Raw genomic sequence first — 25,634 nt, forward strand, 5'->3', positions numbered from 1 at the left:
CTTCCAGCATTCCAAAAAGCCCAATTCATTTTAATCCACTCACTGAACAGAATCAGAATCTTAGGGGCAAGGAAAAGAACAAAACCAGGATTTTCTGGCAGCAGACTCATCTCCAGCAGTGAGCATGGGGCCCATCTGCATCACGTAGCATTCCTTCATGCCATTTATTATTAGCAAAGCCCTTTGCAAATTTAACAAAAGACAGGGATTTTACAAAAGATGGGGATTTAGTTTGGAGAGTTTCCAATTTAAAAATGATTAAAACTGTGGAAGACACTCAAAACAAATTATTAAACATTAGCTCAAAGCTAACCTGACCTTTCACATACTGTAGGTTTTTCACTCAAGAACAAAGCCATTAAAATGCAGTATTTTCTGTTCATGAATAGTTTTCATAGTGACCTTTCCTAGCAAAGGGTCAGACCACTACACAGGCACACTTCACTCCCAGATGCAGAACTTTACCAATGCCTCCCCCCTAAAAAAACACACATTTCTCCATCCTCTTCATCTCAAAGTGTGAAAGATTACACCTCTTTGTTCACAATCCTGGTGCTAGCATTTTCTTTCCCACCTAGTTCTTTAGTTCTTTCAAACAGACATTTTCTTGCAGTTCTTTCTTCTCTGCTTCACTTTCCCCAACCAGCCATTAATTAGTAAGCCCACTTGCCTTCCAAATTTGGGCCATCTAATAATTTTCCACCCTTCTCAGGATCGCAGTCTCGGCTATAGGAGGGAGAGTCAAGCAGAGACATGCCTATTCCATTCCTTGTTTGGGCAGTGGCTAACCAGTGGAAGGCAATCTGTTACAAGTCAAAACTCACTTGCACTGAGCAACAGAGGCATAGGAGAGAGTAGAGGATGGAGACTCAAGTTTACTGTGTGGAAGGCAATGGTAATACACTTCTGTGTTTTTACCAAGAAAACTCTATGAATACACTATCAGAACGACTGCAGATGGAGAGTGGGGCTTTCTGGGAGAGATATATTACTAGTATCACTAAGGGTCAAGGTGGCTCAAAAGCATAAGACAAGAGAATAATTTTCCAAGACCCCTCCTAACGAACTAGTGAGAAAACTGAAACTTTCTGCTGGATTAAGAATATCAGAAGGTGATAACTCTGGAGAGATCTTGAAATGATCTTGGTTTCTTTCTTCCTAGATAAGTATGAAATAGTAAGTGGTATTTGTTAAGCACTTACTATGGGTCAAGCTCTGTACTAAGCACTGGGGTAGATACAAGATAATCAGGTCCCACATGGCGCTCAGAGTCTAAATTGGAAGAGCACAGGTATTGAATCTCCATGGTGAAGCTGAGGGAACTGAGGCACAGAGAACCAAGTGATTTCCCTAAGGTCACACAGAAGACAAGTGGTAGAGCTGGAATTAGAACCCAAGTCCTCTGACTCCCAGGCCTATACTCTTTCCACTAGACAACACTGTTTCTCATGGAAGAGAGGATCATGAGGTTCTCTCTCAGAGACCATTTACCAATTTGCATTCTATTGACCCAATCTCAGGGAAGGAAACTTCTCTAAATCTTAGCTTCAACTCTGATTCATTCATTCATTCAGTCATATTTACTGAGCACTTACTGTGTGCAGAGCACTGTACTAAGCATCATTAACTCCAGCCCATTAGCACCTAGATAGCTTAGAAGGAATATCCTTTTATTTATCCTTGGGTTTGACTTTGAGATATGTTTTTACCTTGCCTTTTTCTTTCCACCACAGAATGCAAAATTAAAAGATAAATATTGAACTTCTGGAGAGAGGTTGACCAACATCACAGAATTGCTGTTTTCGACAATAACTCTTATTTTACTTATTGTACTGGGATTCTCCCTTTACAAAACTTTTCTTTTAGCATTTTATTTTGGTGGAACTAATAGCATGTTAATAAAAGTAATTCCAATAGTGCTTTCTCATTTTGAGATAACTCTCTAACTTTGCTGCAAAGTTTACTTTTTTTCTTTAATTGTGTTTATTAAGCACTTACTATTCATCAGGCAATCAGGTTGGACAGGGCCTATGTCCCATGGGACTCAGTCTTAATCCCCTGTCCCACATGGGATTCAGTCTTAATCCCCATTTAATAAATGAGGTAAGTGAGGTCCAGTGTAGTTAAGCAAATTGCCCAAGGTCAAAGACCAAACAAGTGACAGAGCCAGGATTAGAACCCAGGTCCTTACCTTGTCTCAGCAACTTGGTTCCCTTCCCTTTTGAATACCCCTTAACCCTTAAAAGTTAAAACCCTTAAAAGTTTTGCTGATTTGAATAGAATGATCCAAGGACATTTTAACAATTCTTTGGGGTCTCTCACATTTTTAACTCATATCCAATCTAGTATTAAATTCTGCTGCTTTTTCTTACACAACATTTCCCCAAAAAACCCCTTCCTTTCCACTCAGCCAGGTACACCTGAAACAAGCCCTGGTCATATTAAAACTAGACAATCATATCGGCCTCCTGGTTTGTCAGTCTGCCTACAGACTCATTCCACTCCAATTTTTACCACACAGTGCTGCAATTATTATCTTTTTAAAATGTGTGCAGCCCACATCTCTGTATTCCTCAAAATCTTCCATTCACTTCCTGTATGCATTCATTGGTATCAAACAAAAAATCTTCAAAATTGTTTTCAAAGCATTCCTCCAACTCACACAATAATAATAATACCATTTAGGTACCTGCTGTGTGCAAAACACAGTTCTAAACATGGGGGTAGATACAGTTTATGTAGATTGAATACAATCCCTGTCCCACACAAAGTTAATTATATGTTCTTTTTACCTGCTATTCCCCAACTCTCTCTTCATCGCCCCCTACAACTTAGTCTTCTTAGTCTTCAAGCCCTCTCTCTTGTCTCTCCAACCTCCACTCCCTCAACTCCCTTCCCTTGGCTTTGAATACTGTTTCTTCCCAAATCTGACAGTCCACAACTCTCGCCACATGAAAGCCCTCTTAAAAAATTCTCACCTCTTCAAAGAGGTTTTCTACAGTGAATGGCAACATTCTAGGACATATATACCTATTACCCGATTCCTCTAACAACTATGATAATATTTTTGCTCATCTTCAACACTATTTGTCTAGATTCCTTTTTAGTTGTATATTCAATTATTTATCTTGACTATTTTGTAAATATTTTCTGTTTGTCTCCATATTCTAAGCTCCTCATGTGCAGGGGATATTACCTCTCTGTTTTTCACTTCCCAAGCACAGTGTATTCCATCAGTCCATTGTATTTATTGAGCATATATTGTGTGCAGAGCACTGTACTAAGAACGTGGGAGAACACTAATTGACAGACCTAGCAGACATGTTCCCAGTCCACAAGGAGTTCACAGTTTAGTGGTGGGATAGGCATTAAAACAAATTACAGATATATACATAAGTGTTGTGGACTGAGGTTGCGGTGAATAGAAGGTACAAATCTAAGTGTAAATCCAAATGCATTGATCCAAGAGGATGCTCAATAAATACTGATATTATTACTATTGAAGCAGCATGGCATAGTGAGAGGCAGCGTGGCATAGTGGATAGAGCAAAGGCATGGGAGTCAGAAGGTCATGGGTTCTAAATCTGGCTCTGCCATTTGTCTTCTCTGTGACCTTGGGCAATTCACTTCACTTCTCTGGGCCTCATTACCTCATCTGGAAAATGGGAGTTGAGACTGTGAGGCCCCATTTGGGACAGGGACTGTGTCCAGCCCGATTTGCTTGTATCCACCCCAGTGTTTAGTAGAGTGTCTGACACATAGTAAGCACTTAACAAGTACTATAATATTATTTATTACTAGTTTTCTATTTCTAATATTTTAGCACAAGGTGTTTTAGGTTGACTAAGATGTGAAAGTTAACGTTTCACAAATTAAATATTTAAATATATGCATATAAAACCTAATCCATAATGTTTTATTATTAATACATTTTATGCACTACTTGATCATGCAACTTCATTGCATTTTTTAATACTTTTTAATATATTGACATTGATTGTGTTAATTTTTTAGATCTTGGGAACACACTACTGTACTTGATATAATTTTCTATGGAAAACTAAATAAAATTCAGTGCTTATTTGTAGAACAATTTATCAAAGAAGTGATTAGGAGTACTATCAAGGGTGAATGTGTAATGATAGTCAGAGATTTGGTTTTCATCCTACCAGAGGGGTGTTTCATGCTCTTCTCACTAAAGGAGAGCTGGCTCTCTTTTAAGGTCCAGCTGAAGCAGTTGGCTTCATCATCAGTGGTGTTTATTGAGCATTTACTCTCAACTCTCTCACCCCCCTTTCCCTCCGCCACTCTTGCTCCACTAACCCACAGCCCTGGATCACCTCCTCTGTCCGCCTCCTACGCTCCTATGCTCGAGCTGCTGAGCGCTGCTGGCGAAAGTCCAAGCACCAAGCTGATCTCACACACTTCAAATTATCCTTTCCTGCCTTAACTCTGCCCTCTCCTCCTCCAGGCAAAACTTCTTCTCCTCCCTCATCGACACCCATGCCCGTCACCCCCGCCAATTGTTCCAGACCTTTAATTCTCTCCTTAGGCCCCCTGTTCCTCCCCCTCCCCCATCTCTCGCCCCCAATGATCTGGCCACCTATTTCATCATAAAAATCAACACAATCAGGTCTGAGCTCCCCAAAGTCACCCCTCCGCCTCTCCCCTCCCCCCCACCAACCCTCTCCCCTACTTTTCTATCTTTCCCTGCAGTATCCTCAGAGGAGATCTCCTCCCTCCTCGCAAGTGCCACCTCCTCCACCTGCGCCTCGGACCCCATTCCCTCTCACCTTATTAAAACCATCGCCCCTGCCCTCCTCCCTTCCTTAACTTCTATTTTTAACCACTCAATCTCCAATGGCTCCTTCCCCTCTGCCTTCAAACATGCCCATGTCTCCCCCATCCTAAAAAAACCCGCTCTTGACCCCACTTCCCCCTCCAGTTATCGTCCTATCTCCCTACTACCCTTCCTTTCCAAAATCCTAGAACGAGTCGTCTACAATCGATGCTTAGAATTCCTTAACTCCCATTATCTCCTGGACCCCCTCCAATCTGGCTTCCGTCCCCTCCACTCTACCAAGACTGCTCTCTCTAAGGTCACCCATGACCTCCTTCTTGCCAAATCGAATGGCTCCTACTCCATTCTAATCCTCTTTGACCCCTCTGCTGCCTTTGACACTGTCGACCATCCCCTCCTCCTCCATATCTTATCTCACCTCGGCTTCACGGACTCCGTCCTCTCCTGGTTCTCCTCTTATCTCTCAGGCCGGTCATTCTCGGTCTCCTTCGCTGGCGCCTCCTCCCCCTCCCATCCTTTAACTGTTGGAGTTCCTCAAGGGTCAGTTCTTGGCCCTCTTCTGTTCTCCATTTACACTCACTCCCTTGGTGAACTCATTCGCTCTCACAGCTTTGACTACCATCTCTACGCAGATGACACGCAGATCTACATCTCCGCCCCGTCCTCTCCCCCTCCCTTCAGGCTCGCATCTCCTCCTGCCTCCAGGATGTCTCCACCTGGATGTCGGCCCGCCACCTAAAACTCAACATGAGCACGACTGATCTCCTCATCTTCCCTCCCAAACCCGGTCCTCTCCCAGACTTCCCTATCACCGTGGATGGCACGACCATCCTTCCCGTCTCTCGGGCCTGCAATCTCGGTGACATCCTTGACTCGTCTCTCTCATTCACCCCACACATCCTATCCGTTACCAAGACCTGCCGGTTTCACCTTTACAATATCGTCAAGATCCGCCCTTTCCTCTCCACCCAAATGGCTACCTTACTGCTATGGGCTCTCGTTATATCCCAGCTAGACTACTGTGTGAGCCTTCTCTCTGATCTCCCTTCCTCCTCTCTCGCCCCGCTCCAGTCTATTCTTCACTCCGCTGCCTGGCTCATCTTCCTGCAGAAACAATCTGGGCATGTCACTCCCCTTCTTAAACACCTCCAGTGGTTGCCTATCAACCTCCGCTCCAAACAAAAACTCCTCACTCTAGGCTTCAAGGCTCTACGTCACCTTGCCCCTTCCTACCTCTCCTCCCTTCTCTCTTTCTACTGCCCACCCCGCACGCTCCGCTCCTCTGCCGCCCACCTCCTCACCGTCCCTCGGTCTCACCTATTCCGCCATCGACCCCTGGGCCACGTCCTCCCGCGGTCCTGGAACGCCCTCCCTCCTCACCTCCGCCAAACTAATTCTCTTCCCCTCTTCAAATCCCTACTTAAAACTCACCTCCTCCAAGAGGCCTTCCCAGACTGAGCTCCCCTTCTCCCTCTACTCCCTCTACCACCCCCCTTCACCTCTCCGCAGCTTAACCCTCTTTTCCCCTCATTTCCCTTTGCTCCTCCCCCTCTCCCTTCCCATCCCCTCAGCACTGTACTCAGCTGCTCAACTGTATATATTTTTATTACCCTATTTATTTTGTTAATGAAATGTACATCGCCTTGATTCTATTTAGTTGCCATTGTTTTAACGCGATGTTCTTCCCCTTGACTCTATTTATTGCCATTGTTCTTGTCTGTCTGTCTCCCCCCATTAGACTGTAAGCCCGTCAAACGGCAGGGACTGTCTCTATCTGTTGCCGACTTGTTCATTCCAAGCGCTTAGTACAGTGCTCTGCACATAGTAAGCGCTCAATAAATACTATTGAATGAATGAATGAATTTACTACGTGCAGAATGCTGTACTAAGTACTTGGGAGAGTATAATACAACAGAGTCGCTTTGTACTCTCCAACGTCTTGTAAGGATTGTGGTCTCTGATATAGGTAAGTTGCAAGTGAGCACAAATATAAGCTTTTTAATGAATCCTCATTAAATTAATGAATTTCTTTTAATGAATCCTCATTTAGAGTGCAGCATTGAACAAGATGTTTAGGACATATGGAATAACCAAATGATACATTGTCCTCAAGGAGCTTAATCTCTAACAGGTGAAAAAAACTCAAAAAAAAATAATAAAACTGTCACACAAATTGAGCAGTTATATACAAGAGTAACAAAGAGGATGTACATAAGTTCATAACTATCAGAACAAAGTCTGTCAGTGGTATTTATTGAGTGGTTACAGTGTGTAGAGCACTGTACTAAGCGCTTGGAATGAACAAGTCGGCAACAGATAGAGACAGTCCCTGCCGTTTGACGGGCTTACAGTCTAATGGGGGGAGACAGACAGACAAGAACAATGGCAATAAATAGAGTCAAGGGGAAGAACATCTCGTAAAAACAATGGCAACTAAATAGAATCAAGGCGATGTACATTTCATTAACAAAATAAATAGGGAGAGCCCACTATAATAATGTTGGTATTTGTTAAGCGCTTACTATGTGCTGAGCACTGTTCTAAGCGCTGGGGTAGACACAAGTGAATCAGGTTGTCCCACATGGGGCTCACAGTCTTTATCCCCATTTTACAGATGAGGTAACTGAGGCACTATAACAGTATAACAGACACATTACCTGCCCAACAATGAGTTTACAATCTAGAGAGGGAGACAGACATTAATATAAGTAAAATTATAGTTATATACATAAGTGTTATGGAGCTGGGAGGGAGGATAATAAATGGAGCAAGTCAGGGTAACGAAGAAAGGAATGGAAGAAAAGGAAAAGAGGGCTTAGTCAGAGAAGGCCTCTTGGAGGAGATGTGCCTTCAGTAAGGCTTTGAAGGGGAGGGAGAATATCAGCAGAATGAAGTATGGACTGGACTGGGGAGAAAGAGGAGGCTGGAAGGTCAGCAAGGAGGCTGATACAAGGTGGGGTAGAATAAATGCTTGGATTAAGAAAAGGAGAAGATGGAGAGGAAGGTCAGAGGGAAAGAGATAAGGATTTGCAGAAGTACTTGGAAATCAATTTATGCTTTCTTTTTAAAAAACAATTTTTGGGCATGACATGCTGTGACATGCTTCTCATCCTTAAATTTTCTTCCAACGTTTAGGACAGCACTTTGTACATTTTAGGTGCTCAGAAAGTCCAAATGAGTGGAAATCTGGTGTTCACATTGTTGATATTTGCTTTAGTCTGGATATATTCTTCTGATTGATCCCAGCTTTGCTACAGGCCTGCTGTGTGACCTTGGGCTAGTCACTGAGCTTCTCTGTCCCTCAGTTCACTATCTATAAAATGGGGAAAAGACATCTGTCCTCCCACTCTCTTTCATTGTTAGCTACATGTGAGACAGGGATTGTGTACATTCTGATTATATTGTAATCTATGCCAGTGCCTAGCCCAATGCTTGGCCTATAGTAAGCTCTCATACCACAATTATTGCCATTATTATCACTACAAGTGACTTCTGAGTGACTCCATAGTAACAGCCTCAGATACCTTATGGAAGGGCGGGGAAGGTGTGGGGGAAGGGGGCATAGGTCAGTTACTGACCAGGATAGAATTGGCCCAATCCGTTAAATAAAGAGCAATGCAGCAGTACTGTAGATTTAAAATAGAAAATACTCATGCATGCAGGTGCCAGAGCACTGAAGGAAGGGAAGTTACTGATTTGACCATGACACCACATATGCTCAAGATTAACAACTGTTCAGAAACAACAAAAAAGTAAACATTTTTCCATTAGTTTTACTAATTCATTAACATATGTCAATGGTAGTTGAATGGCTCTAACGGCCAGGTCAAATACTCATCAAAGGGTAGCCTTTAATTGATGAGGCTATCAGAAAAAAATAGCAAAATAAAGATTAAATTAATTCCCAGGGTGGCTGGTTCATTTTTAATTATCCATGTAGGTTTGTCAGCACAAAAACTAATGTGGGCATTCTGTAATACATAAGTATTGGAGAATTTCTGTGGTTCATTCCTCTGACCCCAAATTTCAGAAGTGGCCTTGCTGTTTAGGCAAGAAGGCAGAGAAGAGACCAGAGATCCCACATAAAATCATTTTCTTCTGACCTTTAAAGGCAGTTTCCTGTTTGAAATCAAGTCTATTTTCAAGGGCTTATCTTCTGACATGCATTGTTGGGAAGATAAATGACGTGGAAATGTAAGATCTTAATATGTATGTTGACCCATATTTGAGTTATTTTTGAAAGGTGGTGACTTATTAGTTGTCATTCAAAAGCAAAAGCACAAAGAATGTTTTCAGTTCTGTGATGAAAATGTTGAAGTCACTAGGTTTCAAATTTTTTTGTGTGAAATTTGATTAAAGCTTGGGTATACTCATGTATTCATATGATCTGTTCTTTCTGATGCAGGGTCTGATTACTGCAGAGGCTAATGGGGAAGCATCATGGTGTACTGGAAAAAGCATGGGTCCGGGAGTCAGAAGGTCATGGGTTCTAATCCCATCTCTGCCACTTGTCTGCTGTGTAACCTTGGGCAAGTCACTTAACTTCCCTGAGCCTCAGTTACCTCATCGGCAAAATGAGGATTAAGGCTGTATGCCCCATAGGAGACATCTATTCTGTCCAAGCTTGTTTGCTTGTATCTACCCCAGTGTTTAGTATGGTGCCTTAATAAATGTTATAATTTTTATTATCATTATTATTAATGGGTCTACAGCCCTGGGACCACAGGTGTGGGATTAACCTGAAAACTTCCCTCCCCTTCCCACTACATGTAAGGGAAATCGTGTCACCTCTTTACTTGTCCAACTTAGTTGCTGCATGGGTTTTAATGCACTGTTGAGGTACTAATTACTGCCTCCCATTTCCAAGCTATTCACTTGCCACTGGAAACTTCTCAGCGTCCTGGGGAGCGGAGTTATTCATTTTGTTGCTTGGGGGATGGCATTAAGCAGAGAGTGAATAGAAAGGGAAAAAGTGAGTTTGGTGTAAAAAAAGGATTTTGAGGATCAGCATGTACATGTTTGTATCTCCCCCCACTCCAGTCCATACTTCACTCTGCTGCCTGGACCATTTTTCTACAAAAAACAAACAGGACATGTCATCCCGCTCCTCAAAAAACTCCAGTGGCTGTCCATCCACCTTCGCATCAACCAAAATCTCCTCACTATTGGCTTTAAATTCTCCACCTCCTTGACCCCTCCTACCTCACCTTGCTTCTCTCCTTCTACTATCCAGTCCACATACTGCACTCCTCTGGTGTTAACCTTCTCACTTTGCCTTGATCTTGCCTTTCTCGCCGCTGACCCCTAGCTCAGGTCCTGCCTCTGGCCTTCTCAAATCTGACAGACAGTTACTCTCCCCACTTTCAAAGCCTTATTGAAGGCACATCTCCTCCAAGACGTCTTCCCAGACCAAGTCCCACTTTTCCTCATCTCCCACTCCCTTCTGCGTTGCTCACACTTGCTCTTCTCTCCTCTCAACCCCACAGCACTTATGTACATATATGTAATTTTATTTATGTTGATGTCTGTCTCCCCCATTCTAGACTGTGAGCTCACTGTGGGCAGGGAATGTGACTGTTTATTGTTGTGCTTTACTCTCCTAAGTGCTTAGTGTACTTCTCTGCACATAGTAAGTGCTCAATAAATACAACTGAATGAATGAATGAACTTATTTTAATGTCTATTTCCCCTCTAGACTCTAAGCTCCTTATGGACAAGGAGCGTGATTATCCACTCTATGATATTATACTCTTCCAAGCACTTAATTCAGTGTTTTGCTCAAATTAAGTTCTCAATAAATACCATTGATTGATTGATTGATTGACTCAATGGAAAGTTCCCTCTAGAGTGTGCAAAACTAAGTTCCTATGTGGGATAGGGCCTGAGTCCAACCCACTGATCTTGTATCTACCCCAGCACTTAAAACAGTGTTTGACATACTACGCGCTTAACAAATACGATAAAAAAGATCAATTTTTGGTCCACTTATGGCATTACACACAGGACAATGCTTATTATAACAATAAAAATTATGGGACTTAGTAAACACTTTCTATGGGCCACACAGTATATGAATACATACACATACATTGCAATCAGATCAGACACAGTCTGATTTATTCCACCAAAAACAGAAGGATGACACTAGATTTTCATTTCTCTCCACTCCTAGGTTGACAGTCTATTCCACTGAAACTCATTCTAATTTTGCTTTGTGCCCCCAGCAGCTGTGAAGCCACCAACACAAACTCGGTTGTATTTCTAGGCATCCCGGTAGAAAGTAAGCTTCTTGTTGGCAGGGATCCTATCTACCGACTTTGTCGTATTGTATTTTCCAAAGCACTTAGTATGCTCCTCTGAGCATAGTAAGGTCTCAATGAATACCACTGACTGATTGATCTCACCTCCTCTAGACTGTAAGCCCACTCTGGGCAGGGAATATGTCTGTTATATTGTTATATTTTACTCTCCCAAGCACTTGGAACAGTGCTCTGCACTCCATAAGTGCTCAATAAATATGACTGATTGACTGACTACAGCTCTCTCTCCTGGAGGACTCTCCAGGAAGCAGCTGGCTGACTGGATGATGGCTAAAATCCCTTCTTTATCTAGTACTGATGAACTGGGAGCTTGTTTATCTTTTGCAAAAAAAATAAATATCCCATAACTTTAAGAAGTTTTTGAAAATTAGGTGTTGAATATTTTGGATACATAGATAATCTTTTGAGTGTAAAGTTTTTTAAAAATGAGCTCAAGGTATAAGTGGACAGTGCAAAAATTTGAAGATGTCTTTTGGTTTTTGCTGTACTTAATAATAGTAATCATAATAATAATAATAATGATTACATTTGTTAAGCCTTCACTAAGTGGCAGACACTGTTCTAAGCACTGAGATGGATACAAGCTAATCTGATTGGACACAGTCCCTGTCCCCCATGGAAGCTCACAGTCTCAATCCCCATTTTATAGATAAGTTAACTGAGGCACAAAGAAGTCAAGTGACTTGCCCAAGGTTACACAGCAAACAAGTGACAGAACCAGGATTAGAAGCCTGGTCCCTCTGACTCCCAGGTTGGTGCTCTAACCAATAGGCCACTCTGCTTCAATGACTGACACAAAACCATAATCAGTAACTTTCGAATGCAGCTCCCCTTAGCCTCACACTCAATTTGATACTTCTATCTTTTGGAGAATCACCTCTTTGCTACTAAAATAATCCCCGTGGCTGGTCTTCACCCCAAACAGAAGAAAGATGAAAGCCAACATTGGCTTAAACTTCATTACAAACTAAGGAGAATGTTCCCAGTATTCTAACAAGACAGTCAAGAACAATAGCTTGTATCTACCCCAGCTTTTAGTACAGTGCCTGGCACCTAGTAAGTGTTTAATGGATACCATTAAAAAACCAAACAAAACAGGGCATTCATCAGGCTGCATACCTACTGAACCCATGGGAGAAGAGAACAAGTGATTGAGAATATCTGATGATTCAGATTCTCCTCTGGTCTCTTCAGCCAACAAATACTTACAGCTCTGGCAATGCGTCTCAGTAGGACCCCAGCAGCGTCCAGTGCAGGATTTGTGGCAGCGTCCACCTACAGGACGGAAAGAAAGGGACATAAATTAGACCCACGGATCCTTTCACTCTTTGGCCAGGTGCCATTCCTCAAGGGAAGCATCAGTTCCCTTTACAAGGAGTTTTATGCCGTGCTTCAGTTGAAACATAGCCTATAAAAAGACCACTTAAATAGCAAGACCTGAATGTCAGACATACATGAAGTTGAAGCCCAACCTTCCCATGTTTCACAACCACCTATCATTTCGTTGAAAGATTGCATTTGTGAAAATTCAAGAAAGCCCCTCTTACAGTAAGAAAAATCAGCATACATGGATATCAAAATGAATTTTCCCCCAGGCAACCTAATCATTGAACCTGGATGCCTTCAGTGATTTCAGAGTGGCCCTTGGCATTGAATATCATAGATGAAATTACGGGATAAAAATGTAGGACATTAGTGAACAAAGAGAAGCCCTTTAAATTGCCCTTTACATTTAAAGTGGATGACACTGACAGTGAAATATATCTATGCGTACGATAGTGGTTGAAAGACGAGCTTAAAAGTGACAGTACAATCATCCCATACCCACACCAAGAATGTTACAATGTTGTGCAGAAGGGTTAACTACATGGCGCTTCTTTAACTGTATTCAACTATATCTCTTAACATAATGATCCTCCCAAAGCATGGGCTTGAAAAGCAATGTTTACTTTATTCAGAAAGGGCCCAGCTGCTTTTTCCACTAACCATGTCCCCCAGCATTCATTCAGTGACCCTGAACTCTCTGTTGATAAGCCTCACACTGTATATTAAAAACATTTCCTCTAATCCACTTTAGCTCATTCTTAAGCGGTTGTTTTGGTTTTTGCCATGCATTGTGGACAGGTCTTGCCCAGTGGAGCTGTTTTGAGGGGAGCAGAGCTTCAGGACTTGTAGAATGACTGCTATTGATGGTCCTGTCATCATTTGATGTTGAGTGTGGATGGCAGATGGTACCGTTAGAACCATTCCAGAAGCCAGATGTGTTTCTCGTTATATCCCGGCTAGACTACTGTGTCAGCCTTCTCTCTGACCTCCCTTCCTCCTCTCTCGCCCCACTCCAGTCTATTCTTCACTCCGCTGCCCGGCTCATCTTCCTGCAGAAACGATCTGGGCATGTCACTCCCCTTCTTAAACAACTCCAGTGGTTGCCTATCAACCTCCGCTCCAAACAAAAACTCCTCACTCTAGGCTTCAAGGCTCTACATCACCTTGCCCCTTCCTACCTCTCCTCCCTTCTCTCTTTCTACCGCCCAGCCCACACGCTCCGCTCCTCTGCCGCCCACCTCCTCACCGTCCCTCGGTCTCGCCTATCCCGCCGTCGACCCCTGGGCCACGTCCTCCTGCGGTCCTGGAACGCCCTCCCTCCTCACCTCCACCAAACTGATTCTCTTCCCCTCTTCAAAACCCTACTTAAAACTCACCTCCTCCAAGAGGCCTTCCCAGACTGAGCTCCTCTTCTCCCTCTACTCCCTCTACCACCCCCCCTTCACCTCTCCGCAGCTAAACCCTCTTTTCCCCCCATTTCCCTCTGCTCCTCCCCCTCTCCCTTCCCATCCCCTCAGCACTGTACTCGTCCACTCAACTGTATATATTTCCATTACCCTATTTATTTTGTTAATGAAATGTACATCACCTTGATTCTATTTAGTTGCCATTGTTTTTACGAGATGTTCTTCCCCTTGACTCTATTTTTTGCCATTGTTCTTGTCTGTCCATCTCCCCCGATTAGACTGTAAGCCCGTCAAACGGCAGGGACTGTCTCTATCTGTTGCCGACTTGTTCATTCCAAGCACTTAGTATAGTGCTCTGCACATAGTAAGCGCTCAATAAATACTATTGAATGAATGAATTATCTGGGGTGGATACAGTCACCGTGGAAGACTGGAAAGCACAAATCTGTGTACCACTCCAGAGAGGTCTGAAGCTTAATGCAGCATGGCCTAGTGGAAAGAACATGGGCCATGGAGCCAGAAGACCTGGGTTCTAATCCTTGGTCTGCCACTCACTTGCTGTGAAACTTTGGGCAAGTCATTAAACTTTTCTGGGCCTCAGTTTCCTTAACTGTACATTGGGGATTAAATATCCATTCTTTCTTCTACCTGGACTATAAGCCTCATATGGGAAAGGGACCATGTCCACCTGATTAACTTATATGTAATCTAGCACTTAGAATAATGCTTACCCCATAGTAAGTACTTAACAAACATAATTATAGCAATAATAATAGTAATAAAACCACCTTACAGCTAGCCTCTGACAGTCTTACCACCTTGGAAGACACAATAACACCTGTTTTTCCACTTGTTCATCTCTCAGAGCATTGTGGGTTGGTATGCTTCCAAAGTGGAATAATTCTGTGTCTCCTGGAAGTTGGCAGTGCCAGTAATAACCCGCTTCATCTGGACCCAAAACAAGCTATCTCTATCTATGGCCAAACTCAAACTGGTCATAAAATATTGAGCCAAGGATGTCTCTGATATGCCTTTATCAACTCTCCCCAACTCCACCCCACTTCTTTGATTTCCTACTGCAGCCCAGCCCATACACTCCACTTTTCTAATGCCAAACGTCTCGTACTGCAATCTTGTCTTTTTGCCTCTGACCCATTGCCCACGTCCATCTTCTGGCCTGGAACTCCCTTCCCCTTCATATATGGCAGATCATCATTCTCCCCAACTTCAAAGACTTAATAAAATGATATTCCTTCCAAGAGACCTTCCCTGACAAAGCCCTCATTTCCCATACTCTTTCTCCCTTCTTCATCACTTATACACTTGGATCCACACCCTTTCAGGGGTTGACATTTTCCTCTCTCTCTGCCCCACAGCACTTTTTGTGTACATATTCAAAATTTATTTTAGTGCCCATCTCAATCTCTATAATAGCTCCATGTAGGCAGGAAAGTAGCATGACTTAGTAGATAGAGCATGGGCCTAAAAGACGGAAAGACCTGGGTTCTAATCCTGGCTCTGCCACTTGTCTGCTGTGTGAGTTTAGCCAAGTCACTTCACTTCTCTGTGCCTCAGTTACATCATCTGTATAATGGGGATTAGGATTGTGAGCCCCACATGGGACATGGACTGTATCCTAACTAATTAGCTTGTATATACTCGAGCACCTAGTACAGTGCCTGGAACATGGTAAGCAAGTACCATTAAAAAAAGGAAAAAAAAATGACCAAAAATGCCTCTGTTTTCTTGTATTCTCCCAAGCACTTAGGACAGCGCTCTGCACATAGTAAATGCTCAATAAATACCACTGATTGATTGTTTGAACAATGGCATTCATTGAGGGTTTATTGTGACAGAACACTGTTCTTGTGAGCCCTACCTAAGGGTCAGGTACTTTATCTAATTCCCACCTGTGTATTCTTTCCCAGTGCTTAGTACAGTGCTCTGCACACAGTAGGTGTTTATTAAATACTATTCCTATACTAAAATGGAGTATGTAGACACAATCCCTGACCTCAGTCTGGCACATAGGAACAGGTTTTGCATGGGTTTTTTCCAACCATCTCAAGGCCACTCAACTGTCTTCATCCTGAGATTGTGCACTGATTTCATCCACTCTCACCTCAGCTAAATGTTTTCTCTTCTTAACAAGCACTGCCTCTAGAAGGAGAGCTCTAGATTATTTCTTCTAGTATTCCTGTTATTATTTTATCCTTTGGTGGGGTTAAAACCCCACCCAGTGGAGTAAATAGATCTGCAACCACAAATTTACCTACCTTGGGTATGGGGACCTGGGTGACTTTGAAAGGAGGAGAATTACTATACTTTTTGCTTTAGTGAACTGAAACACTCAGTGGAATGAACAGCATCTGGATGGATGAAGAATTTGTATCTTCAGGTGACCCATGGGTTTTTTGTCTTCAACAACTTTCAACAAAGAAGCAGCAAGATGACATAGTGGAAAGAACTTGGGCCTGGGAATCAGAGGACCTGAGTTTCAAACCTGACTCTGCCACTTGTCTGCTATGTGACCTTGGCCAAGTCACCTAATTTATCTGTGCCTCAGTTACCTCATCTATAAAATGGGGATTAAGATTGTGAGCTCCATGTGGGACAGGGACTGTGTCCAACTTTATTATCTTGTATCTACCCAAGTGTTCAAGAAAATGCCTGGCACATAGTAAGTGCTTAACAAATACCCTAATTATTATTATTATTTTTAAACATTAAAATATGTACAGTAGTCAAAATGAAAATTTAATGTTCAACTGAATAATCACATATATAAGAGTTCTGAGAACAGATATAAGTCCATGATTATCTTTTATCTACCCAACGTTTAGAACAATGTCTGGCACATAATCTTGTTTTATGCTGTTGAGTCAATTCCTACCCATAGAGACGCCATGGATGCATCTCTCCCAGAAACCCCACCTCCATCTGAAATCTTTCCGATAGCATCTCCATAGAGTTTTCTAGGTAAAAATACAGACTTGATTTACCATTGCCTCCTTCCACACAGTAAATTTGATTCCCCTCCTTCAATTCTCTCCCACAGAGCTGCTGCCCAGCACAGATGAGCTTTGGCTTGTAGCAGATTGCCTTCCACTCAGTAGCCACTTCCCAAGTTTGGAATGTAATGGATATGCCTCTGCTTGACTCTCTCTCCCATAGTCGAGACCAGTAGAGTACTGGAAACTCCCCAGGTGCAAACTGAGAGGGGTTGGCAAATAGTAAGGGCTTAAATTCCATAACAACAACCAAAAAATAAGAACAATAGACTCTTCCCCTTCACCTCTTGTTTGTCTTTGCCCCTCAAATGAGTGGTCCCATAATATTCAGGGGAGAAGCCAACAGAGACTGATGGGTCAGAAGGGCACTTTCTCCCCATGTGACCCTCTTCCTTGTTTGGAAGAGGATGGTGCAGTAAATTACTCTGCCATTCAGCAACCTCTTTTAAAGCAGAATCCTGACTGCATTCATTCAAAGCAATCATGCCCCAGAAGCTCTGTTGCTGACATCATCAGAGTATAATTTCCTGTCACTCTCTGCCATCTGTTTATTTAGATCGCAAAAGCATTATAGCTACATAATGCAAACTGATTCAGGCTGACAGGAAAAGGCTCCATCTGGCCTGAATAATATAACTTTAATCAGTAATAATGATAATTATTATTAAGAACCTACTGGAGTTCTTTTGTATAAAGCTAATAAATCTAAATTGATTTATAACAACGGAAATTAGAAAAGACTGCGAGGAAAAACAGCTCACAGTGGAAACTTTTCTCTGCTGAACTTTTTGATGAGAGTGGGTGGTGTGAGAGATAATGGATCAGGCCACTGCTAGAGATGGGCTAAAACCTTTAATTGATCTGTCTGCGATTGGTTCACCTGCTAACATTTTCAGCTGGTTTCTCACAGAGGTTTCTTTCCACAAAGAAACAGATTAGGCATTTTGCTTGGTACTTCATTGCCAAAATAAGACTGGGGGATGGGAAAACACATGACTAAGGCCAAACTTCAGGACAGGAAGGCAAGCAGCAGGACCTAATGGATAGAGCATGGGCCTGGGAGTCAGAAGCACCTGAGTTCTAATCCTAGCTCCTCCACTTATCCACTGTGTGACCTTGGGTAACTCACCTAACTTCTCTGTGTGTCAGTTATCTCATCTGTAAATTAAGACTGTGAGCCCCATGTGGGACTTGGAATGTATCTTACCTGATTAGTTTTTATCTACCCCAGCATTTAGTGCAATGCCTGATACATAATAAGTGTTTAACAAATGCCTTATAAACAAAGAAACAAAATTTAAAAAAAGGAGATCCCTCTCACTCTAACCTGGGCTACTCTGGGATTCTGTGACAGGACTTTGAGGCAGAGGGACAGTGGGAGTTTAGAATAAAAATATTTCAGAATAATAATAGTGTAATAATAGTGGTATCCCCTTCTCCCCACTCTACACTGTAGTTCACTGTGGAGAGGGAATGTGTCAGTTTAGCGTTATATTGTACTCTCCCAAGTGCTTAGTACAGTGCTCTGCACACAATAAGCACTCAAATATGATTGATTAGCTGACTGACTGGTATTTATTAAGTACTTTTTATGTACCAAGCACTGGTGTAGAAACAATATAATCAAGCCAGACAGTTTCTGTCCCACACAGGACTCACAGCTTAAGCGGGAAGGAGACTAGATATTGAATCTCCATTTTGCAGCTGAGGAAACCGAGACACAGAGAAAATAAGTGATTTGTGCAAGGTCACACAGCAGGCTAGCTGAGATTAGAAGCTAGGGTCTCTGATTCCAAGCTCATGTTCTTTCCACTTGGTCACGTCATTTTCTACCTGCTCTATTGGACTTTTCCCAAGCACTTAGAGCAACACTCTGCACATTATAAACACTCACTAAAATATCACTGGCCAACAAAGGTGTCGGAACCATGAAAGGATCAGGCAGGGCACAGACGACCCAAAGTCGGTCTCCGCAGTATAAAATCGAAAGAATAGCCATCCTCACAGCAAGTGTTTGAGAAAACATCTCTGTCTTGACTCTAATCCTTGTCACCATTTCTGCAGGATCCCAGGACCAGATGTGAAGGTCTTGGCCACACTCCCATCAGGAAATCTCCCTGGCTCAGCATCCTCTGAAGTCACTTTGAAGGAGCTTGAATATGGCCGCCTGTTTTCTCTTTCTGTGCTTTGGTGTGTCAGGGTCATGTGATTATTTGCATACAAATAGAAAGATTTGGTGGCACAACTGAGGGGAAGACTGGAGGGCTGCTTTTATTGGGATCTCACTGCCAGCACTGTCTTGCCATTTTCACAGTAATCGAGGCATTCTGAAGCATTTACTATTTGTATAGCACTCTACTAAGCACTGGCTTAAATACAGGATAATCAGGTCCCATGTGGGGCTCCACTGTGAGTAGAAGGGAGAAGAGGAATCAAATTCCTGTTTTGTAGATGGGAGAACTGAGACACAGAGAAGTTAGGTGACTTGCCTAAGATCACCCAGCAGGTAAATGTTGGAGCAGGGATTAGAACCCAAGGCCTCTGACTCCCAGGCCTCTGCTCCTCTTTTCACTCAGTCACACTGCTCAGAGACCAAGAATCTGAACATAGAGGTAGGCCTTTACCTGACTTAAGTGATCTCAAGTGCTGGGAGAACACTGGCACCTGGAGAGGGAAGGCAGTGGCTAAAGATTTTGGAAACCACTAGAATCCAGATCCACTGCTCTTCTAACCACTTTGCCCTAAATTGCTCTTGTATTTATTTTCATCCTTGTTTCATATTATTTTTGTTTGATCTATAATGTTTAGTCTTTCCTTATCTGCCTGTCACCAACCCTTCATCTCCTACCCTGATTGGGAATGAGACTGTCTCCAGTTCTCATGGCATACTTTTTTCCAGCACTTCAGTGTTTTTGAACAAAGTAAATGCTTAATAAAAACGTCTAATAACTGTACAGTCCCCTTTCCTGCCTACTGACTCATTGTGCCTATTTGCCCCAGTGAGATCATGATGGACTGCACATACCATTAACACTAAAATCAATTCCTTCCACCAGATTCTCAGTTTTGAAATCTCAGAGACAAGACGTATCTGTGATTCACTATGAGACACACCACTACTGTGTGTACTAATCAAGTGATTAGTACAGTGTTCAGCATTCACTGACCACTAAGGGGCATTTAATATTTAGGCTGGGATGAAGATGCTTGTTGATAATCATCATGATGTATATTATGGGCTTACTTCTGCCAATCACTGTTTTGAGTGCTGAGGTTAATAAAACTTCGATACTCACTCCAGCACCACAGCCTTTATGTAAATATGCTTATACACTACTGTTTCCCCTATTCCCACTTTAACAGATGAGAAAACAAAGGCCCAGCAAAGTTAGGTGACTTGCCCAAGGTCACTCAGCAAGCAAGTGACAGATCAGGAATTAGAACCCAAGTCTCCTGACTACCAGCACTTTGCTCTTTCCACGAGACCAAGCTGCTTCTCATATGAAAACAAAAAGGTTGATGATGATGCCGGCTTTTTAACAAAATGCATTTTAATATTTTAAAGTGGAAATCCCAGTAAGCAAAGCAAAAGGAGAAAAGAAAGAAAAAGCACAGAGACAAGGGACACAGCGGAGTCTACTCTTTCCCAGGCTACTTTGTTTCTCCATCAAACAGGGAGATTTTAAGTGGATTGTCATTCCCTGAGGCCTCCCTGCTCAGCATTCACACTGCCATTGCCAGACTTCTTCATTATGGTAAATGGTGGCAAATGAGTTTATTTCATACCCTCGGTAACAGCTTAGATGACAGGGTTACCAGATCCTCGCATGTGCATTCTACTTTGGAGGCAAGTCAGCATATCCGAGCTTCTTTCAACTCCTGGGGAGTCACATATCAAAGTTAGAAAATTTGGTCTGCCATTACCATAGTGTGACAGCAGAGAGGAGCTTTAATTTGTCTCCCTGTGACACTTTCCATTAGGCATACAGGAGGGCTGCTGAAGTTACAAAATATGAAATAACCAGGAATGATAGAAAACGATGTCATCTAACTAGCCAGCAACTAACTGTGATGCTGATATGTTCAGGGCTTCCTCTATGGCCTTTTGTCAAACTGTCAATCCTGGCCTATTGAAGCTCCTTTTACAACAGAAAAAGGTGAAAGGGCAATAACGTTCCCAGGATCATACAATTCTGAGAAGAAAAGGTCTGGAGTACATTTCCAGTTTGAAATGATGTGTCCCGTGACACTTCCACCTCCCCGCTCTAGTCCCCCACACTTGGCCTGCCCACCATACCCATGTGCTGGTTCGGTGACTACAACTATGATCATATGAGCTTTGATTTGGGCATTAGATTTGACCCAGGATATCAGAATTTGAAGTCTAATGCAATATGCATTAGAATTCCTCCTCTCCTCTTCTTTACTCTTCCGTGTTTCGGCCCCGGGCCATGGAGATAATATTTATGGCCAAATAAGACAGAACCATTTTTCCAAGCAACAAAAACAACTTAGGCTTTGCATTAAAAACATCCTATTTGGAAATAAAATTGCAATATAATTCTAGCACTGCAGCAGGACATTAACAGGAATTAAAGATTCTATTGTTATGAAGAACGATTCAGTCATTCATCAAAAGGTAATGCTTTCTGGGTCCTTATCTGACAATTTCTACAATTTCTATTGTTCTGTGTTTATTCGCTCAAATTCCTTTGTTAAGGAATTTTTTTTATTTACATTTCCACAAGCCCCAGTTTGATCTTCAGATCCTTTGTCTCCAAGTGAATGTTAATTACTGGATGGAAATTCATATTTTTAGCATTTCCTCCTACTAAACTTAGAGTGCACATCTCTCCAAAAGATAAGAGACAGTCATTTTACAGAGTCCACTTCTCTCAGGATCTAAAGTTACTCCCAAGAAGGAAGTCAGGCCTCTGGGAGGAGAAGTAACTCTTTCAGACCACTAGGTTTTTCAGTTCTATGCTGCCTACATAATACAGAAGTCGTTTTACTATACAATGCCTGGTGGTCTTGAATACACCACCACCCAGAGGCCCTCACCTACCACCTTATCAATCAATCAGTCAGTGGTATTTATTGAGCACTTACTATTTACAGAGCACTGTATTAAGCCCTTGGGAGAGTACAGCACAGTACAATTAGTAGACAAGTTTCTTGCCCTTAAGCAGCTTGCAGTTTATACATTGACTATAGGATAATTATAGGCATCAGGAGGATTGATAGCTTCAGCAAGGATAATGGCTTGAGCCTGTAGGGTCACTTGTGAGGATCCCAGCCGCACAGATTCCCAAATAAAATGTTGGGGACATCAACCTCTCAAAGTTGAGCTCTTTTTTTCCTACCTCATTCATCCATTTCTTCTCTGCCTGCCAAAAGGGAAGTTAAAGGGGAAGCCCTCCTCCAAGAGGCCTTCGATTAAGCCCTCTATTCCCTGCTCCCTCTCCCTTCTGCATCATCCGTGAAATTGGATCTGTAACCTTTGGACATTTGGTACTCGCCGCACCCTCAGTCCCTCACCACTTATGTACATATATGTAAAGAATGTATCATACATTATTTATATTAAGGTCTGTTTTCCCCTCTAGGCTGTAAGCTCATTGTGGGCAGATAAATGTCTACCAAGTCTGTTGTATTGAACTCTCCCAAGCACTTAGTACAGTGCTAAATAAGGGCTCAGTAAATACCACTGATCAATTGATTGAACAAACAGTTTATTCTACTAGCGAATTGTTAACGGCCAGAGACACATTCTGTTCCCACGAAAACATTCTTGAGGAATGAGGAGTAAGAAAATTGCTTCTCTATCCTCGACCTTTAGACTTTAGAAAGGCAGGCAGAAACAAATAATGATGATGATGATAATTGTCAGTGGCTTACTTATAATAATAATCATTATTATAGTATTTGTTACGCGGTTACTCTGTGCCAAGCACAGTTCTAAGCACTAGGGTAGATACAAGATAACCAGGTTGTCCCACAATGGGGCTCACAGTCTTAATCCCATTTTACAGATGAGGTAACTGAGGCACAGAGAAGCGAAGTGCTGAATTGTACACTCCAAGCACTTAGTACAGTGCTCTGCACATAGTAAGCAGTCAATAAATACTATTGAATGAATGAATGAATCAAGTGGCTTGCCCAAGGTCACACAGCTGACAAGTGGTGGAGCTGGGATTAGAACCCAGGTCCTCTGACTCCCAGCCCATGCTCTTTCCACTAAGCCATGCTGCTACTAATGTACCAAATATTGCACTAAGTGTTGGATAGTTACAAGGTAATCATGGAGAAGCAGCGTGGCTCAGTGGAAAGAGCACGGGCTTCCCAGCTCTGCCACTTGTCAGCTATGTGACTGTGGGCAAGTCACTTCACTTCTCTGGGCCTCAGTTCCCTCATCTTTAAAATGGGGATTAAGACTGTGAGCCCCACGTGGGACAACCTGATTCCCCTGTGTCTCCCCCAGCGCTTAGAACAGTGCTCTGCACATAGTAAGCGCTTAACAAATACCAACATTATTATTATTATATGAGACACAATTCATTCATTCATTCATTCATTCATTCGTATTTATTGAGTGTTTACTATGTGCAGAGCACTGTACTAAGCGATTGGAATGTAAAATTCGGCAACAGATAGAGACAATCCCTGCCCATTGATGGGCTTACAGTCTAAGCAGGGAAGACAGAAACAAAAACAGTAGCAATAAATAAAATCAAGGGGATGTTCATCTCATTAACAAAATAAATAGGGTAATAAAAATATATACAAATGAGCAGACAAGCACAGTGCTGAGGGGAGGGTAAAGGAGAGGGAGGAGCAGAGGGAAAGGGGGGGAAAAGAAGGCTTAGCTAAGGGGAGAAGGGGGGGCAGAGAGGGAGCAGAGGGAAAAGGGGAAGCTCAGTCTGGGAAGGCCTCTTGGAGGAGGTGAGCTCTCAGTAGGGCTTTGAAGAGGGGAAGAGAGTTAGTTTGGTGGAGCTGAGGAGGGAGGGCATTCCGGGACAGCAGGAGGATGTGGGCCAGGGGTCAATGGCGGGATAGGCGAGAACGGGGGACAGTGAGGAGGTGGGTGGCAGAGGAGCAGAGCGTGTGGGGTGGGCAGTAGAAAGAGAGAAGGGAGGAGAGGTAGGAGGGGGCAAGGTGATGGAGAGCCTTGAAGCCTAGAGTGAGAAGCTTCTGTTTTATGCAGAGGTTGATAGGCAACCACTGGTTTTTAAGAAGGAGAGTGACATGCCCAGAATGTTTCTGCAGGAAAATGATCCAGGCAGCGGAATGAAGAATAGACTGGAGCGGGGAGAGACAAGAGGAAGGGAGATCAGAGAGAAGGCTGACACAATAATCCAGCCGGGATATTATGAGAACCTTTACCAGTAAGATAGCCGTTTGGATGGAGTGGAAAGGGCGGATCTTGACAGCATTATAAAGGTAAGACCGGCAGGTCTTGGTGACGGATTGGATGTGTGGGGTGAATGAGAGATCCGAGTCAAGGATGACATCAAGGTTGCGGGCTTGAGAGACAGGAAGGATGGTCGTACCATCCACAGTGATAGCGAAGTCAGGAAGAGGTCAGGGCACTGTCTCACACAAGGGACAACATGTATTGAATCCCTCTTTGACAGATAGGCATGAGGGACAATATGTATTAAATCCCTTTTTTACAGAAGAAGAAAGTGAGTCACAGAGATGTTAAGTGACTTGCCCCAATTCACACAGCAGATAAGTGGGAAAGCCAGGATTAGAACCTAGGTTGTCTGAGTCCCAGACCCATGATCTTTTCTCCATTCATTCACTCATTCAATCATATTTATAGAATGCTTACTAAGTGCAGAGCACTGTACTAAGCACTTGGGAGTTTATAGTATCACAATGAATATCACAAAGATACATTCCCTGCACATAATGACCAGGCCACATTGTTTCCTACCACCAACCACTGAAAGGAAGTTTGTAAATTTTGGGATTCTTGTTAGCCTCTTGAATTAGCAGTGATTAAAGGTCTGTCCATCTCAGTCAGGGTTGAAAGTTAACAGAATAGCAATCAAACGAAAACAGGGAAGAGCAAGTCAACAATATTCTACTGGCTTGGACCAAGGACTCCTGTTTCTCAGTGACAGTTTGGGACTGATAGAAAGATAACTGCATTGTCTCCATTCCACTGCCTCGATCATGAATCCACGCATGCATTAGTGGGAGGGGAGAGATTTCAAATATAGCAAATCTTTCCTGCCGAAGTCATGCTAAAACTATCACCATTTATCTGGCTTGGACCCGTGATGGCAGATTTCACGTATGATATGGTTTCAAACTTTATTCAAATGAAGCAATTAGAGGCTATTAATTATCCCAACTTTTTGCTCTTAGCAGAGGACAGAGAGTCAGCATTTTCACTACTGCAGAGCCAAATTAGGTAATGCATTTCTTAGCAAAAGAAAAGGGAACTTGAATAAATGGGAAAACCCCAACAAGGGAATGAAAGGATCTGTCCAGGAATGCTGCCTGCGGCTTGACCAATTTAACAAGGCCAGTGTGATCTGGAGATCTACTCACCAGAACTAATACCAACAAAACCATAATCCACTTAAACCAATCTGACTGTCCAAGTTCAGTTGCTAACACAACTTTAATCACACACACATACAAATACACAAAATGGGTCACAGAATCTCTCCTTCTTCTTAAGCAATAAACAGCCATTTAAGTAGGAAAATTATGAGCCTGAAGATTGATGAGTCTACCTCCCTGCTTCCAGTAGTTC

The 25,634-nt window shown here is 42.7% G+C and overlaps 1 protein-coding gene across 5 annotated transcripts in view; it reads right to left on the reverse strand.

Annotated features, from left to right (window-relative positions):
- ERBB4 (erb-b2 receptor tyrosine kinase 4) overlaps positions 1-25,634 on the reverse strand; it is a 1,160,668-nt gene that overhangs the window by 366,713 nt on the left and 768,321 nt on the right. For all 5 annotated transcript variants that reach the window (XM_029069455.2, XM_029069453.2, XM_029069454.2 and 2 more), the window contains exon 5: positions 12,331-12,396. In XM_029069455.2, coding sequence (XP_028925288.1) covers positions 12,331-12,396 — 66 coding nt within the window. The remainder of the gene's footprint in view (positions 1-12,330; positions 12,397-25,634) is intronic.

Source organism: Ornithorhynchus anatinus, chromosome 7, assembly GCF_004115215.2.
Source record: "Ornithorhynchus anatinus isolate Pmale09 chromosome 7, mOrnAna1.pri.v4, whole genome shotgun sequence".
Classification (NCBI taxonomy): domain Eukaryota; kingdom Metazoa; phylum Chordata; class Mammalia; order Monotremata; family Ornithorhynchidae; genus Ornithorhynchus; species Ornithorhynchus anatinus.